This window comes from Macrobrachium nipponense, chromosome 1, assembly GCF_015104395.2.
Source record: "Macrobrachium nipponense isolate FS-2020 chromosome 1, ASM1510439v2, whole genome shotgun sequence".
In the NCBI taxonomy this organism is placed as follows: domain Eukaryota; kingdom Metazoa; phylum Arthropoda; class Malacostraca; order Decapoda; family Palaemonidae; genus Macrobrachium; species Macrobrachium nipponense.
In genome coordinates, this window is record NC_087200.1 from 62208393 (window position 1) to 62226134 (window position 17742).

Below are 17742 nucleotides of genomic sequence, written 5' to 3' on the forward strand. Positions count from 1 at the left end.
TCCTCGTATAAGAGGTTAACAGATTTGCTCCTTCAAGAGTTCGGAGATATCCTTTCTCCTGTGGCTCCTCCTTCTCCTCTCTCTTTATTCTCCACATCGAAGACTTCGAAGGTTTCATCTTGTGTAAGGATGAAGCCTACTATTTCCATGAAAAAGGCGCTTAGAGGTTTTGGGGAATGGCTCCTTGCTAAAGAAGAGAAAGGGAAGACTGTTTTCTTTCCCTCCGTCTAAACTGACTGGCAGATTAGGATTCTGGTACGAATCGCAACTAACCCTTAGCCTCGCTCTCCCTTCGTCTGCGGACTCGGACTTCTCTTCACTGGTGGATTCCGCTCGTCGATCCGCCCTCCTGTCTGCCAAGACTACGTGGGGGATGAACGAACTTGACCACCTACTGAAGGGAATGTCCCGAGTCCTGGAAGTTTTTAAACTTCTTGATTGGTCTTTAGGAGTTCTGGCTAAGAAGACCCAGACCCCAGATTCCCTGTCTCCTGAAGATCTTAACTGCGTCCTCACTTGCATGGACAAAGCAGTGAGAGATGGCTCGAGTGAAGTCTCTTCACTTTTTGGAGCTGGAGTGATAAAGAAGCGGTCGGTATACTGTTCGTTTCTCACTAAGGCAGTTTTGCATGCGCAAAGGGCCTCCCTTCTTTATGCTCAACTCTCTCCTCTTCTTTTTCCCAAGAAGATTATTCAGGATGTCTCGAGTGCCCTATCAGCCAAGGCGACTCAGGACATGTTAGCCCAGTCAGCCAGGAAACCTTGTTCTGTTTTCCAACCCAAGACCAAGAAAGAGACTCCTCTGAGGCAGGAGCCCTTTCGAGGAGGCCCCTCTGCCAGAGTTTCTTCAACTAGAGGAACTAGACCTTTTAAGAGAGGTAAAACCTTCTCTAGGTCAGTCAGAGGGAAGAAATAGTGCTCAAGGACTCCAGACATCAGTGGGTGCCAGACTACTGAAATTTGCCGACGTCTGGGCCCACAAAGGGGCAGACAATTGGTCCCTATCGATTGTCAGCAAAGGATACCTCATTCCCTTCTCTTCAAGGCCACCATTGACGACGACTCCGAGGGAGTTGGTGGCCAGGTACAAGGACCCCATCATGAATCAAGCTCTTTCTCTAGCAGTAGATCTGATGCTAGAGAAGGAGGCTATAGAGCTAGTGAAAGATCCCCGCTCTGCGGGTTTTTACAACAGACTATTCCTAATTCCGAAGAACTCAGGAGGATGGAGACCGGTTTTGGATGTAAGTGCCCTGAACGTCTTTGTGGAAAAGAGGAAGTTCGCCATGGAGACGACTTCCTCAGTGTTAGCGCTCTTCGTCCAGGGGACTGGATGGTGTCACTAGATCTTCAGGACGCTTACTTTCATGTGCCGATCCATCTTCTTCACGAAGTTCTGAGATTCATGATGGGAGGAAAGATCTTCCAATTCAAGGCCTTGTGCTTCGGCCTGTCGACTGCACCCCAAGTGTTCACGGGGTTAATGAAAAATGTGGCGCAGTAGCTACATTTGGAGGGAGTGAGGGTGTCACTCTACCTCGACGACTGGCTAATCAGAGCAGAGTCACAAGAAAGATGTCTGGAGGACCTACAAAAGACCCTTACATTGGCAAGTTCTCTGGGGCTTCTGGTGAACTTCCAGAAGTCTCAATTAATCCCCAGTCAAGAGCGGATCTATCTGGGGATTCGGATAGTTTCTCTGGCTTTTCGGGCTTTTCCGTCGCCAGAGAGGATAGCTCGTTGCTACGAGAAACTAACGACCTTCCTAGAGAAAGATGCATGCACAGCGAGGGAGTGGATGAGTCTGCTGGGGACACTCTCCTCGCTGGAGCAATTCGTTTCTCTAGGAAGGTTGCATCTCAGGATTCTACAGTTCTTCCTTTACCAGAACTGGAGGCGTCTCTCCCTAGATCTGGAGTTCTCCTTCAAGATCTCAAGGGGAATCAAGAGGGACCTTCGGTGGTGGGCCAACCCACTCCGATTTGTGGAAGGAATGTCTCTGTACATGTCGAACCCCAACCAACCATGTGTTGTTTTCCGACGCGTCGGAAGCAGGTTGGGGAGCGACGCTCGGGACAAGAGAAGTGTCAGGCACCTGGAAGGGGGAACAGGTGTCCTGGCACATCAACAAGAAAGAGTTGATGGCAGTTTGGATGGCATTAAAAGCCTTCGAGCCCCACGTCCGAAATGCTATAGTTCAGGTCAATTCGGACAACACCACAGCCTTGGCGTACATCAAAAAACAGGGGGGGACGCACTCCTTCTCCCTGTACGAAACAGCAAGGGACCTTCTGCTGTGGTCTCAAGCAAGGAAGATCAGTCTCCTCACCAGATTCGTACAGGGAGAAAGGAACGTCAGGGCCGATCTCCTGAGCAGGAAGAATCAACTCCTGCCTTCCGAGTGGACCCTCCACTCAGAAGTATGCCAAGACCTGTGGAGAAGATGGGGCAGGCCTCACATCGACCTCTTTGCAACAGCAAGGAACGCAAGGATAGAACTTTACTGTTCCCCGATCTCAGACCCAGGGGCAGTATCAGTGGATGCGTTTCTCCTAGACTGGACAGGACTAGATGTCTACGCCTTTCCCCCCTTCAAGGTACTGGGACAAACCCTCAAGAAATTTGCTATCTCGGAGATGACAAGAATGACGCTAGTAGCTCCGTTCTGGCCCGCCCAAGATTGGTTCACAGAGGTACTGGAATGGTTGGTGGACTTTCCAAGAGCACTTCCACAAAGAGTAGATTTGCTCAGACAACCCCACTTCGACAGGTATCACAAAAACCTCCCCACTCTCAATCTGACTGGCTTTCGACTGTCAAAAGTCTTGTCAGAGCGAAGGGGTTTTCGACAAAAGCTGCTAAGGCTATCGCCTCAGCTAGAAGGCCTTCGACCCTTAAAGTCTACCAGTCGAAGTGGGACGTCTTTCGCCGGTGGTGCAGGAACCAGAAGTTTTCCTCTTCCAGTACCTCTGTGACTCAGATCGCAGACTTCCTAGTTTTCCTCAGAGAAAAATGCGGTTTGGCAGTCTCTACCATCAAGGGCTACCGGAGCATGCTGGCTGCAGTGTTCAGACATAGGAACTTAGATCTTTCGAATAACAAAGATCTGCATGATCTATTAAGATCTTTTGAAACTTCCAAGAAAACTTCAACTGTTCCAAGTTGGAATCTGGACGTGGTTCTTTGTTTCCTGAGGTCCTCGAGGTTTGAGCCACCCCAGTTAGCCTCCTTCAAAGATCTTACGAGGAAGGCTCTGTTTCTCATGGCTCTGGCATCTGCTAAAAGGGTTAGTGAGATTCATGCCCTAGAAGGAAGGGTAGGTTTCAAAGGAGATTCCGTGATTTGTTCCTTCCTTCCTTCGTTTTTAGCAAAGAATGAGAACCCCTCAAAATCCTTGGCCAAGGAGCTTTGAGGTTCGTGGATTATCTGCCCTAGTAGGAGAAGAACCTGAAAGGACTCTTTGCCCTGTTAGGAGTTTAAAATAAAACTACACCTTCAGAAGAAGAAAACCACCCTTAAGGGCATTGAGGACAGACTATGGTGCTCTGTAAAGGACCCCAGCAGACCATTGTCTAAAAATACGCTGTCTTTCTTCATTAGAAGTCTAGTGAAAGAAGCACATAGATCTTGTAATGAAGAACATTTCAAGCTCCTAAAAGTCAAGGCTCACGAGGTGAGAGCCATTGCCACTTCCTTGGCCTTTAATAAGAATGTGTCTCTTCAGAATTTGATGAAAACTACATTCTGGAGATGTAATTCAGTATTCGCCAACCACTACCTTAAAGACGTCAGGATTACGTATGACGAGTGCTTCGCATTAGGCCCGTACGTATCGGCGGATTCGATGCTGGGGCAGAGAGCTGGAACATATCCTTTGTAGTTTTTTCCCTTGTTTTTGGTATTGTGTTCATATGGTTGTATGGAAAATGATGCAGGTAGGCATCTTTTTCTTTTCGTAGTACTAATAACTTTAGTTTGGTTAGGTGATCGGATTTGGTTTGAAGCTCTCTGCGTTGGTAGCGGACAGGTTCTGCCACAGAAGAGGGCGAACCCCCATTGACATGATCCGACTTGGATTCTACTAAGTAAGCGGATATCAAGTCCCGTTAGTAGACCCAAAGAGTCTTTTCAGCTGTAGGTCACGCCCTCTCTGTAGCTCTTATGGCTATGCAGACTAATAGACAGTACCTATGAAGTCTTCGGCCTAAACAGGTAAGAACCAAGGTTATTTTTATCCTACAACAGGTGTTGTTTTACCTTTTCTTTGTTATTTTCTGTCTCTTACCCTCCACCAAGGGTGTCAATCAGCTAAGTATATGTCTGACAGGAAAGTTCATGTACAAAAATGATATTGTTATTTTACAATAAAGTTTTGTACATGAACTTCCCTGACAGATATATACTTAGCTATAGTCTCCGAACGTTCCCGACAGAATTTCAAATCTCGCACAACGCGGACAGGTAGGTCAGGTTGGTCTACCTTACCCGCCGCTGGGTGGCGGATGTACGAACTACTCCGTAAGCTTGTCAGATTTTTTCTCTGTCGTCGGGAACGATAAACAACTGTTGTCGGTTCCTCTCGATAGTTTTTTTCGATTCTCGCTTGCCTGGAGTTATTTGGACTTCTTTTGGTGACGTATTCGCTTTGTTTGGCTTGGCCACGACATGATTGTGGACCGGTTTGATTTGAGTTTGATTTTCTTTAACGATGTCTGATCTAGAATCGGTAGTTAAAACTTCGGTGTTGTTAGGGTTTGCGTGAATGAAGGATGTAAGGTGAGGTTGCCGAAAGCTTCGGTAGACCCCCACAGGGACGGTTTGCATGAAATGCAGGGGGAATGATTGTGCGTTTGCCTAACCCTTGTAGTGAATGTAAGGGATTGAATGAAGAAGAATATAAGGCTCCCTGCAGTCCTTTGGCTTCTAGTCCGGAGGTTTTCCCGGAAGAATCGTCGGTGGAGGCGAAGAAACACAAGGAATCCTGTGATCGTTCTTCTTCTCGCGCTCCGCGCCTGCTTCCGAGGAGAATTAGAAGATTCTCCTACGAGAGTACTCGCGGGACTTCAAGCTCAGATCACGGCGCTAGCAGACTCTCTAGCAGTTAGATCACGTAGGAAGAAGGACGTTTCTCTTCCGATCAAGAGATCTAGGCGCCGCTCTTCAGAGGATCGTTCTCCTTCATATGGGGAGGTTTTCGTATGAAGGTGGGGCTCGCGTGAGCGCCCTCGCTCGCGGGAGCGCCATCACTCGCGTGAGCGCCCTCGCTCGCCTGGCTCTCTTTCAATTTCAAGGCGCCAAACATCGGTAGGACGCTCTATGGAGAAAGAAGTTTTTTCTCCAGATTGGATTCCCGCTTCCGGTAAGCGCACTGCACCTGCTCATCACGCGATTTCTTCAACTCCCTCGCGTGAGACTTCTCCTCAGCAGCCTCAAGATTATAGAAGGCGCCCTTATACAAGTAGGCGTTCTTCTTCCAGATGTCACTCTCCTCGAGTATCGGATCGTGACTTCTCTCCTGACAGGCATCTAGAGTCTGGTAGGAGTCGTGTGCATGATAGACGGCCTACTGTTAGCCGCTCCCCGCAAGGTAGGCGCCAAGAGCCTACTGCACATAGCTCTCCTAGTAGGCGCTCGTCTCTTTTAAGGCGTCATACTCCTGATTATTCTCCTAAGGGCAGACAACAAGAGTCTTTCAAGCGCCCTTCTCCGTGTAGGCGCTCCTCCCGCTTCTAGGCGCACTTCTCCTGACCGTTTGTCTCTTGGTAGGCACCAGGAATCCCGGAAGCGCCCTTCTCCAAGTAGGCGCTCGTTAGTTTTGAAGCGCCCTTCTCCTGATCTTACCCTCTTGTTAGACGTCAAGAGTCTCGCAAGCAGCCTTCTCCTAGTAGGCGCATTTCGCCTTCCAGTCGCAACTTCCGTTGATCGTACGCAACTGGACAGGTATGGAGAGCCGCGCAAGCGCTCTGCTCTCGATAGGCGCTCTTCTCCTGGCAGCCGCTCGCCCAGGATAGGTGCATAGAGTATAGTAGCGCTCGCCTCCTCGTAAGCGCCCTGCGGATGTTTCCGAGAATTCTCGGAGTAGGAGCCCTACCTCTCCTTCGGCTGAGATTCCGTATACCTCGAAGAGGGAGTCTCATCGTATACTTCCCAGATATCTCATCGTTCTCCAGTGGATGTGAACTCTTCTAAGAGAGGGCGTTTCTCCAACCTCTCGCTCAACTCCTGCTAGGATCCCTTCGTCACCTAAGGATCTTCCGCGCTCGCCTCGACAAGACGTCCTAGAAGGTTCGGATGAGGAACCGAACACTTCTGCTGCTGTCTCTTCTTACAAGAAGCTTACAGAGCTACTTTTACAAGTTTTTGGGGATTCCCTTACGCCTACGGCTCCTCCTTCTCCTCACTCACTTTTTTTAACGGCGAAGACAGCGAAGAGTTCTTCTTGTGTGAGGATGAAGCCAACTCTTTCTATGAAGAAGGCACTGAGGAGTTTTGGTTCCTGGATGGCTTCCAAAGAAGAAGCGGGGAAACGATGTTCGCTTTCCTCCTTCGAAGTTATCAGGACGAGCTGGTTTCTGGTTACGAAAACAGGAGAGCCCTTAGGATTGGGTCTACCGTCTTCGGCTGATTCGGATTTTTCGGCACTGGTAGATTCGACAAGGAGAACTGCCCTTAACTCTGCTAAGACGACTTGGGCAATGAACGAATTGGATCATTTGCTCAAAGGTATGTTTAGAGTGCTAGAAGTATTTAACTTCCTTGATGGTCGTTTGGGAGTCCTAGCCAAGAAAATGAAGTGCCAGAGTCAATTTCACCAGATGATCTTATATGTGTTTTGTCTTGTATGGACAAGTCAGTAAGAGACGGAGCGAGTGAAATCGCCTCCCTTTATGGAGCCGGCATCGTGAAGAAGAGGTCGGTTTACTGTTCCTTCTTAACGAAGTCGGTCTCCCATGCTCAGAGGTCTTCTTTGCTGTTTGCTCCTCTGTCTACTCAGTTGTTCCCGAAACTCGAGTGCAGGACATTTCGAGGTCACTTTCGGCCAAAGCCACCCAGGACCTTTTGGCACAGTCGGCAAGAAACCTCGCCCTTCCTTCCTACCAAGGCTAAGAAGGAAAAGGCAAGTGTTCGAGAACCCTTTCGAGGGGCATCTTCATCAAGAACCTCTACGTTTAGAGGTCGTAGACCTTCAAGAAAGGGGTAAGACTTTCGCCAAGTCTGTTAAAGCCCCCAAATAACTTGCAAGTCCTTCAAACAACGGTGGGCGCCAGACTCTTAGAGTTTGCAGAAGTCTGGGCCCAAAAAGTGGCGGATCCTTGGACCTTTCTATTTTGAGGAGAGGTTACCTCATCCCTTTCGTCGAAAGACCTCCCTTGACGACCATCCCAGGAACTGACGGCCAGGTACAGAGACCCCATCATGAATCAAGCTCTCCATCTAGCAGTAGATCAGATGCTGGAGAAGGGGGCTATCGAACTAGTGACAGACCATCATTCATCGGGCTTCTACAACCGCCTTTTCCTAGTTCCGAAGTCCTCAGGGGGATGGAGACCGGTGTTGGATGTAAGCGCCCTGAACTTCTTCGTAGAAAGAAGAAGTTCACGATGGAAACGCCTTCATCAGTGCTGGCAGCGCTTCGTCCAGGGGACTGGATGGTTTCCTTGGATTTTCAGGACGCTTACTTCCACGTACCGATCCATCCTTCCTCGAGGAAGTTTCTCAGATTCATGATGGGGGGGAAAATTTTTCAGTTCAGGGCTCTGTGTTTCGGCCTCTCGACGGCCCTCAAGTGTTCACGGGGATTTTGAGGAATGTGGCTCAATGGCTTTCATTTAAAAGGGGTGAGGATATCCATGTACCTCGACGATTGGCTAATAAGGGCCAATTCAGAAGATCGTTGTTTGAAGGACTTACAAGTAACTTTAGAATTGACGAAGGCTTTGGGACTTCTCGTCAATTTCAAGAAGTCATCACTAATTCCCGAGCAGAGTGTGTGTATCTCGGGATACAGATGAACTCTCTGAGTTTTCGGGCTTTTCCCTCGCAGGAAAGGATAGCCCGAGGATTCGAGAGAGTAACAACCTTCTTAGGGAAAGAGTATGCACAGTGAGGGAGTGGATGAGTCTGCTGGGGACACTCTCCTCTCTGGAGCAATTCGTTTCCCTAGGAAGGTTGCACCTGAGACCGCTCCAATTCTTTCTTCATCGGAATTGGAATCGTCGTTCTCAGGATTTGACGTTCTCCCTGTCGTTATCCCAGGACATCAAGAAACATCTCTTATGGTGGACAGATCCCAACCTCTTTGCGAAGGGACTGTCTCTTCAATCACAGACCCCCAACCTGGTGTTGTTCTCCGACGCGTCGGACATGGTGGGGTGCAACTCTGGGAACCAACGAAGTGTCAGGTACCTGGGTGGGGGACCAGGTAGCCTGGCACATCACAGAAAGGAGTTGATGGCTGTGTGGTTGGCTCTGAAGGCTTTCGAGCCCAAAGTCAGCAAAGATCGGTAGTGCAGGTCAACGCGGACAACACTACAAGCTCTGGCATACATCAGGAAACAGGGGGGGACGCATTCCTTCTCCCTGTACGAGACAGCAAGAGACCTTCTTCTGTGGGCAGAAGAAAGAGGAATCAAGCTTCTCACCAGGTTCGTGCAGGGAGAAAGGAATGTAAGAGCAGATCTCCTCAGCAGGAAAGATCAGGTCCTTCCCACAGAGTGGACCCTTCATCTGGATGTATGCCAGAGCCTGTGGAAGTTATGGGGCAGGCCACACATAGACCTCTTTGCCACGTCAAAGAACAAGAGGCTGGATCCTTACTGCTCTCCGATATCGGATCCAGAGGCAGTAGCAATAGATGCTCTTCTTCTAGACTGGAACGGACTCGACGTCTACGCGTTTTCCCCCCCCCCCCTTCAAGATCCTGGGGCTAACTATCAAGAAGTTCGTAGAGTCCGATTCAACGAGAATGACCTTAATCGCTCCCTTTTGGCCGGCCCAAGATGGTTCACAGAGGTACTGGAATGTTGGTGGACCTTCCAAGATCGCTCCCGCTAAGGAGCGATCTACTCAGACAACCCCACTTCGACAGGTACCACAAAATCTCCTCGCTCTCAGTCTGACTGGTTTCAGACTGTCCAAAAAGTTTGGTCAGAGCGAAAGGCTTTTCAGCAGCAGCTGCTAAAGCAATCGCAAGAGCGAGGAGACCTTCCACCTTGCGTGTATACCAGTCAAAGTGGGATGTCTTCAGACGTTGGTGCAAGAGCAAGAATATTTCCTCTTCCAGTACCTCTGTGACCCAAATTGCGGATTTCCTTATTTTTCCTCAAAGAAGAATGTCATCTGCTTGTGTCAACTATTAAGGGATACCGCAGTATGGTTGGCGGCGGTATTTCGGCATAGAGGCTTAAATATATACGATGATAAGGACCTGCATGATCTTATTAGATCATTTGAAACCATTAAGCGTCCTCATGTAGTACCGAACTGGAATCTAGACGTAGTTCCTACAATTCCTTGGATCGTCTAGATTCGAACCTCCTGGCTTAGCCTCTTTCAAGGACTTGACGAAGAAGGCTATCTTCCTTTTGGCCCTAGCTACAGCTAAAAGAGTGAGTGAGCTCCAAGCTATTGAGGGCAATGTAGGGTTTAAGGAAGATTCTATGGTATGTTCGTTTCTTCCAAGTTTCCTTGCAAAGAATGAAAAACCCATCACGCCCTTGGGCCCAGGAGCTTTGAAGTTCGTAGTTTATCTTTTCTAGTAGGGGAAGAGCCTGAAAGAACTCTTTGCCCTATGAGAATTATGAAGTATTTCCTTAAGAGGAAGGAACAACTTAAGGCTAATCAAGATGTACTTTGGTGCTCCGTAAAGGACCCCACTCGGCCCATGTCGAAGAATGCTCTTTTCCTTTTTTCTGAGAAGCCTTATTACAGAGGCACATGTTGCCTGTAAGGAGATCAGTTTAGACTACTGAAAGTGAAAAGCTCACGAGGTGAGAGCCATCGCAACTTCGCTTGCATTCAGAAAAAATATGTCTGTGCGGAACTTGATGGAGGCGACTTTTTGGAGATGCCAATCGGTTTCGCAAACCACTACCTACGTGATGTAAAAATCACATATGTAATGCTTCGCCTTGGGTCCTTTCGTATCGGCGGATTCGGTGCTGGGGCAGGGAGCTGAAACTTATCCTGTGTAAATTTTTTATATGTTACCCTATATTTTATATTGTTGTTTTTTGGTTGTCTGAAAGAGGTTGCAGGAGGCACCTCTTTTTGTCGTAATATTAAACCTTTGTATTTTGGTTAGGTGGTCTGGTGGGTTTTGGCTCCTTGCAGAGGTAGTGGTAAGGATCTGTTAGGTAAGCGGACAAGGTCCCTCTAACAGCATCCGACTTGGATTCTACCACAATAGGGGATCACATATCCCAGTGGTAGATCCGAGAGTCTTTCAGCATCAGGTCACGTCCTAGCTGTAGCTCTCCAGGCAATGCAGACTCAGAGATAGTATCTATGAAGTCTTCATCCTGAAAAGGTGAGAACCAAGGTTTTTATATCCTACAACATTAGTTGTTTCCCGTCTTACCTGTATTATTGAGCTGTCTCTTACCCTCCACCAAGGGTGCCAATCAGCTAAGTATATATCTGTCAGGGAAGTTCATGTACAAAAATGATATTGTTAAACTACAATAAAGTTTTGTACATACTTACCTGGCAGATATATACGATTAATGGCCCACCCAGCCTCCCCTCAGGAGACAGGTGGAAGAGAAAAATCTGACAAGCTTACGGGAGTGGTTCGTACATCCGCCACCCAGCGGCGGGTAAGGTAGACCACCTGACCTACCTGTCGCGTGTGCCGCGAGATTTGAAATTCTGTCGGGAACGTCGGAGACTATAGCTAAGTATATATCTGCCAGGTAAGTATGTACAAAACTTTATTGTAGTTTAACAATATCATTTTTGTACATACTTACCTGGCAGACATATACGATTGATGGCCCGCCCAGCCTCCCCTGAGGAGACAGGTGTAAGAGAAAAAATCTGGCAAGAAAGGTACTTTGGTTCTTACACCCGCCACCCAGCGGCGGGTAAGGTAGATCACCTGACCTACCTGTCGCGTTTGCCGCGAGTTTTGAATTCTGTCGTGACGTCAGAGACGTAAGCTAAGTACGTATATGTCTGCCAGGTAAGTATGTACAAAACTTTATTGTAAAATAACAATATCATTTTTATATGCACTTTATTTTCAGATCTAAGGGGATGCGGTTTAAAACATCTCTTCAGAGTAAGCCAAAGCACAATAACTTAGTATCATGTGTTGGATGGATGTCACCTGATGAAGTTTATTCCTGTGGGTAAGTGTTCATTTGCTCAAGTTTTGCATTTGGTTAGCTGATATTTAAGATGCCTTTGTGTGCATGTGTTTATTTTGTACCTTAGAGTTGCAAAGTTTCTAACTAAAAATTTTGTCTATTTCATTGATCTTTGTTACTGTTGATTAATGTTTTGCTGACAAATGGAATTTTTCCATTTATGTGTGCCTTGGTTAAGGCATCTTCAGTTGATAAATGCATATGTAAGTATGTATAGTACTGTGTTTGTAAATTGAAATTTGTAATAATTTATTATTATGTAGTATATAAATTTGGATGTCATAGCCTTTAAAGAAGGACATCATTACGTACTCTATTTACAACGAATTTCTATGCCTAATGAGCAGCATTTACCCATTCTATTATGATATTCCTATGTGTTTTACTGTATTTTGTATCGCAGTACTTTATTTTATTTAGTATATAACAATAAATTTACCATTTAGGGGTAAAACTTACCTTAATCCAGTGAGGTAAGAAGGGCAGTATGGATCTGCTCTGTTACCCCTATTTTATTTGCTGCTAAGACCTAATTGCTTTATTGCATTAGTTTTTATTGGTTCTAAATTTTTGGAAAAGATTTACTCTGATTTTTGTGTATGAGCAAAGCTTTTCAATATAAGTCTCATATACTATGTATTAGCTAATTTATTGATTTTAGTAAATGTCTCGATGTTCATTATATAATCCTAAGTTTTATTTACATTTTGCATTTACAATATTTAACATGTAGAGTTTTTCTTTGTTTTTTACCACCAGAATCTTCCATGTACTTTAAATAACTTCAAACCAGCTAGGCAAACTCACCAAGATCTCCATGCTTCTGAATAACATGATGCTTTAATACAAGTGTATTGCAATAGCCGTAATAAATTATCACTCGGTAAATACATTACTGTATACATGATAATGATGTAAGGTGATTTGATCAGGTTAGCATAGTGAATGCTTGTCTGGAATGTCTGAATGATAATCTCTCTCTCTCTCTTTCTGTTACATTATTTATTGTTACTCTTCAGTAAGTTTTTATTAAGGTTATATATAATCCATAATACTAACTGGCTCTATTGTAAAGCAATAAATTTAACATGAAACTTCCATACTCATTCAACATCCAGTAAAGTTTCTATAAACAACTGCTTTGAAGTTAGCTAAGCATTCCTACTTCTGTCTCCCTGTTTAAAGTGCAGTTGAAGCTCTCTTCTTGAATGAAGCCGTTAAATTTATTCCACAAATTGACATCTACATACGTACTAGGATTAAGTTTTATCAACTCATAACAAGGGTAAAGCAAATGGAGCTAGACTCATCAATTTTCCATTTGTGCAAGGTCTTAACTACTGTAAACTGAATACATGTTACTGCATTTTATGACAAGTAATGTCTTATGCATTGCTCTTTGTTAGTCATGAAAGTAACATATCATGAACCTGCTATTAAGGCTTCATTCTTTTTATCCAAGATTTTCTGACTTTTTTGAATTCTCTCACACATGGAAGGTTGCCTACATATTCAGGCAAATGAAAACTGGTGGGAGCTGTGTTAGAACAAACGTAACTTTCTAGAGATTTATTTTTTTCAGGGATGATCATCAAATCTTGCAGTGGAATCTACTATCAACAGAGACAAACAAGGTGTCAGAATTGTCTCAAGAAGTTTATCCACTAGACCTACATTGGCTACCCAGAAGTGCAGTGCAGAAAACAAAAGTTGGATCTGAGGTCTTTTTGTTGACAGCTGATGATGGTAATTTTTATTTTAGTAAAGCAATCAAGTTCTAGTTCAGAGAAATTATCTAGGAATAAAATGTTTCAACTGTTTATTATACTGATGTGTGTGTTACTCATGAGTCAAATCATTCATTTGATGAAAGAAATCTTGAGTCATTGTATGAAGTTAGTATCGCACAGTTAGAGGGAGTCCCCTCATTCACTTTGTGGCAAACATCATTCGCTTCACTTTTTCGCTTCAGGAAACTGCATACAGTATTTATAGTGTGTAAAGATGTCATTATTATTATTATTTTGTAGCACATGAACCCTTTTTATGTATGCAACTTACCAAGTAATTACATAGCTATATTTTGTACATGAACTTTCCTGTCAGATATATACTTAGCTATAGTCTCCGACGTTCCCGACAGAATTTCAAATCTTGCAGCACATGCGACAGGTAGGTCAGGTGGTCTACCTTACCGCTGCTGGGTGGCGGGTGTAGGAACCAATCCCCCTTGCTTGTCAGATTTTTCTGTCGCGGGAACGATAACAACTGTTGTCGGTTCCTCTCAATAGTTTTTAGTTTCTCGCTTGCCTAGAGTTAATTTGGACTTCTTTTGGTGATGTATTCGCTCTGTTTGGCTTGGCATATGCTAATTGTGGACCGTTTTGATTTTGATTTTGATTTTCTTTAACAATGTCTGACTTGGATTCAGTAGCTAAAACTTCTGTTTTGTTTAGGGTTTGTGTGATTGAAGGATGTAAGGTGAGGTTGCCGAAAGCTTCGGTTGACCCTCACACGGTTTGCATGAAATGCAGGGGGAATGAATGTTCTTTTGCTAACCCTTGTAGTGAATGTAAGGTGCTGAATGAAGACGAATATAAGGCTCTCTCTTCTTATGTTAGGAAGTTGGAACGTGATAGAGTACGTAAGGCTTCCTCTAGAAGTTCTAGTAGGTCTAGAATGAGTGAGTTGGATGTGGATCCTAATACTAATGTAGAAGTAGAACCTTCTCCCCAAGTTGCAGCCCCTGCTCCCTGCACCGAAGCCGAAGATTCGTCTTCGGAGACGGCGGCTTTAAGAGCCACGATTCTATCTATGGATCAGAAGATTTGTCAGTTGGAAGGTAAGGAGAGTGTTAGTGATCAGTGCAGTGTCCCCAGTGTTGTGGAGGGTGCGTCTGACCGGCTCCTTAGTGCCTCTAGGCCAAGACCTCTTCCAGACTCCCAGTTCCAGTGGAGTAGGAAAGTCGAAAGCCACAGGAGGGCTAGGGAGAACCCCCACCGGTCAGGCGTCCCCTCAGCAGATCCTGAAGTACGCTCCCAGGCTGCCTCGGATCGCTACAAGAAGGAGATCCTACGTCAATGCTTCTCCTCTTCGTCGTGTCCCTCTCCGAAGAGAGGTTGGAACTCCCCGGATGCGTCGCGCCCGTTGAAGAGGGCTTGGAAGGCTCCCTGCAGTCCTTTGGCTTCTAGTCCGGAGGTTTTCCCAGAAGAATCGTCGTTGGAGGCGAAGAAACCCAAGAGATCCTGTGATTGTTCTGCGCCTGGTTCCGAAGAAGAACAGCAAGATTCTCCTACTAGAGTCCTTACGGGACTCCAGGCTCAGATCACGGCGCTGGCAGACTCTCTAGCCTTTAGATCGCGTAGGAAGAAGGACGTTTCTCTTCCGATCAAAAGATCTAGGCGCCGCTCTTCAGAGGATCGTTCTCCTCTTTTTAGGCGGTCTCCTTCATATGGGGAGTTTTCGTATGAAGGTAGGGGCTCACACGAGCGCCCCCGCTCTCCTGGCTCTCTTTCGGCTTCAAGGCGCCAAACATCGGTCGGACGCTCTGTGGAGAAAAAAGGCGCCCTTCTACAAGTAGGCGTTCTTCTTCCGGATGTCGCTCTCCTCGAGTTTCGGATCGTGCTTTGAGTGGACGTTTTTCTCCTGATCGTGACTTCTCTCCCTACAGACGTCAAGAGTCTGGTAGGAGCCGTGTGCCTGATAGGCGTCCAGCTGGTAGCCGCTCCCCGCAAGGTAGGCGCCAAGAGCCTACTGCACGTCGATCTCCTAGTAGGCGCTCGTCTCTTTCGAGGCGTCCTACTCCGGATTATTCTCCTCGGGGCAGACAACAAGAGTCTTTCAAGCGCCCTTCTCCAAGTAGGCGCTCTCCCTCTTCTAGACACACTACTCCTGACCGTTCGTCTCTTGGTAGGCACCAAGAGTCTCGCAAGCGCCCTTCTCCAGATAGGCGCTCGTTAGCTTTGAAGCGCCCTTCTCCTGATTGTTATCCACTTGTCAGACGTCAAGAGTCTCGCAAACAGCCTTCTCCTAGTAGGCGCATTTCTACCTTCCAGTCGAACTTCTGTTGATCGTACTCAACTAGACAAGAATCGAGCCGCGCAAACAAGCGCTCTGCCGATAGGCGCTCTTTCTCCTGGCAGCCGCTCGTCGCCTCAGTAGGCGCACAGTTTCTGGTAGGCGCTCGCCTCCTCGTAAGCGCCCTGTGGATGTATCCAGGTATTCTCGGGGTAGGAGCCCTACCTCTCCTTCTGCTGAGTTTTCGTCTACCTCGAAGAGGGAGTCTCATTGCAGACAATCCAGATCTTCTCGTCGTTCTCCGGTGGATTTGAGCTCTTCTACGAGAGGGCTCTCTCCAACCTCTCGCTCAGCTCCTACTAGGACCCCTTCGTCACCTAAGGATCTTCCACGCTCTCCTCGACAAGACGTCCTAGACGGTTCGGATGAGGAACCGAACACTTCTGCAGCTGTGTCTTCTTACAAGAAGCTTACAGAGCTTCTCTTGCAAGTATTTGGGGATTCCCTTACTCCTACGGCTCCTCCTTCTCCTCACTCACTTTTTTCTACAGCGAAGACAACGAAGGGTTCTTCTTGTGTGAGGATGAAGCCAACCCTTTCGATGAAGAAGGCTCTGAGGAGTTTTGGTTCCTGGATGGCTTCCAAAGAAGAAGCGGGGAAAACGATGTTCGCTTTCTCTCCTTCGAAGTTATCAGGACGCGCTGGTTTCTGGTACGAAACAGGAGAGTCCTTGGGTTTGGGTCTACCGTCTTCGGCTGATTCTGATTTTTTGGCTCTGGTAGACTCCACAAGGAGAGCTGCCCTTAACTCTGCGAAGACGACTTGGGCAATGAATGAAGTAGACCACATGCTGAAAGGCATGTTTAGAGTACTGGAGGTCTTTAACTTCCTTGATTGGTCGTTGGGAGTCCTGGCCAAGAAGATAGAAGTGCCAGAGTCTTTTTCTCTAGAGGATCTTATGTGCGTTTTGTCTTGCATGGACAAGTCTGTAAGAGACGGAGCGAGTGAAATCGCCTCCCTGTATGGGGCCGGGATCGTAAAGAAGAGGTCCGTATAATGTTCCTTCTTAACGAAGTCAGTCTCCCACGCACAGAGGTCTTCTTTGCTGTTTGCTCCTCTGTCCGCTCAGTTATTCCCTAAACATCTTGTTCAGGACATCTCAAGATTGCTTTCGGCTAAAGCCACCCAGAACCTTTTGGCCCAGTCGGCAAGAAAACCTCGCCCTTCCTTCCCTACCAAGGCTAAGAAGGAGAAGTCAAGTACTCGAGAACCCTTTCGAGGGGGTTTAGAGGTCGTAGACCTTCAAGAAGAGGTAAGACTTCCGCCAAGTCAGTCAAAGCCCCCAAATAACTTACAAGTCCTTCAGACAACGGTGGGCGCCAGACTCTTAGGATTTGCAGAAGTCTGGGCCCAGAAAGGGGTGGATCCTTAGACCCTTTCAATTTTGAGGAGAGGTTACCTCATCCCTTTCATCGCAAGACCTCCCTTGACGACCTCCCCAAGGGAGTTGACGGCCAGGTACAGAGACCCCATCATGAATCAAGCTCTCCATCTAGCAGTAGAACAGATGCTGGAGAAGGAGGCTATCGAACTAGTGACAGACCATCGTTCATCAGGCTTCTACAACCTTCTTTTCCTAGTTCCGAAGTCCTCAGGGGGATGGAGACCGGTGTTGGATGTAAGCGTTCTGAACTTCTTCGTAGAAAAGAAGAAGTTCACGATGGAAACACCTTCATCAGTGCTGGCAGCACTTCGTCCAGGGGACTGGATGGTTTCCTTGGATTTGCAGGACGCTTACTTCCACGTACCGATTCATCCTTCCTCGAGGAAGCTTCTCAGATTCATGATGGGGGGGAAAATTTTTCAGTTCAGGGCTCTGTGTTTCGGCCTCTCGACGGCCCCTCAAGTGTTCACAGGGATCTTGAGAAACGTAGCACAATGGCTTCATTTGAAGGGGGTGAGGATATCCATGTACCTCGACGATTGGCTGATAAGGGCCAAGTCAGAAGATCGTTGTTTGAAGGACTTGCAAGTAACACTAGAATTGACGAAGGCGTTGGGACTTCTCGTCAATTTCAAGAAGTCGTCACTAATTCCCAAACAAGAGTGTGTGTATCTTGGGATACGGATGAACTCTCTGAGTTTTCGGGCTTTTCCCTCTCAGGAAATGATAGCCCGAGGATTCGAGAAAGTAACAACCTTCTTAGGGAAAGAAGTATGCACAGCGAGGGAGTGGACGAGTCTGCTGGGGACGCTCTCCTCACTGGAGCAATTCGTTTCCCTAGGAAGGTTGCACCTGAGACCGCTTCAATTCTTTCTTCATCAGAATTGGAGTCGTTGTTCTCAGGATTTGACG

At 46.8% G+C, this 17742-nt stretch overlaps 2 protein-coding genes across 2 annotated transcripts in view; one reads left to right on the forward strand and one right to left on the reverse strand.

Annotated features, from left to right (window-relative positions):
* Positions 1-17742, reverse strand: part of LOC135220181 (uncharacterized) — a 126270-nt gene that overhangs the window by 29581 nt on the left and 78947 nt on the right. The window lies entirely within an intron of this gene.
* Positions 1-17742, forward strand: part of LOC135219350 (intraflagellar transport protein 80 homolog) — a 71467-nt gene that overhangs the window by 11822 nt on the left and 41903 nt on the right. Inside the window, exons 2-3 of the mRNA XM_064256033.1 lie at positions 11247-11351; positions 12952-13115. Coding sequence (XP_064112103.1) covers positions 11257-11351; positions 12952-13115 — 259 coding nt within the window. The 5' untranslated portion in view covers positions 11247-11256. The remainder of the gene's footprint in view (positions 1-11246; positions 11352-12951; positions 13116-17742) is intronic.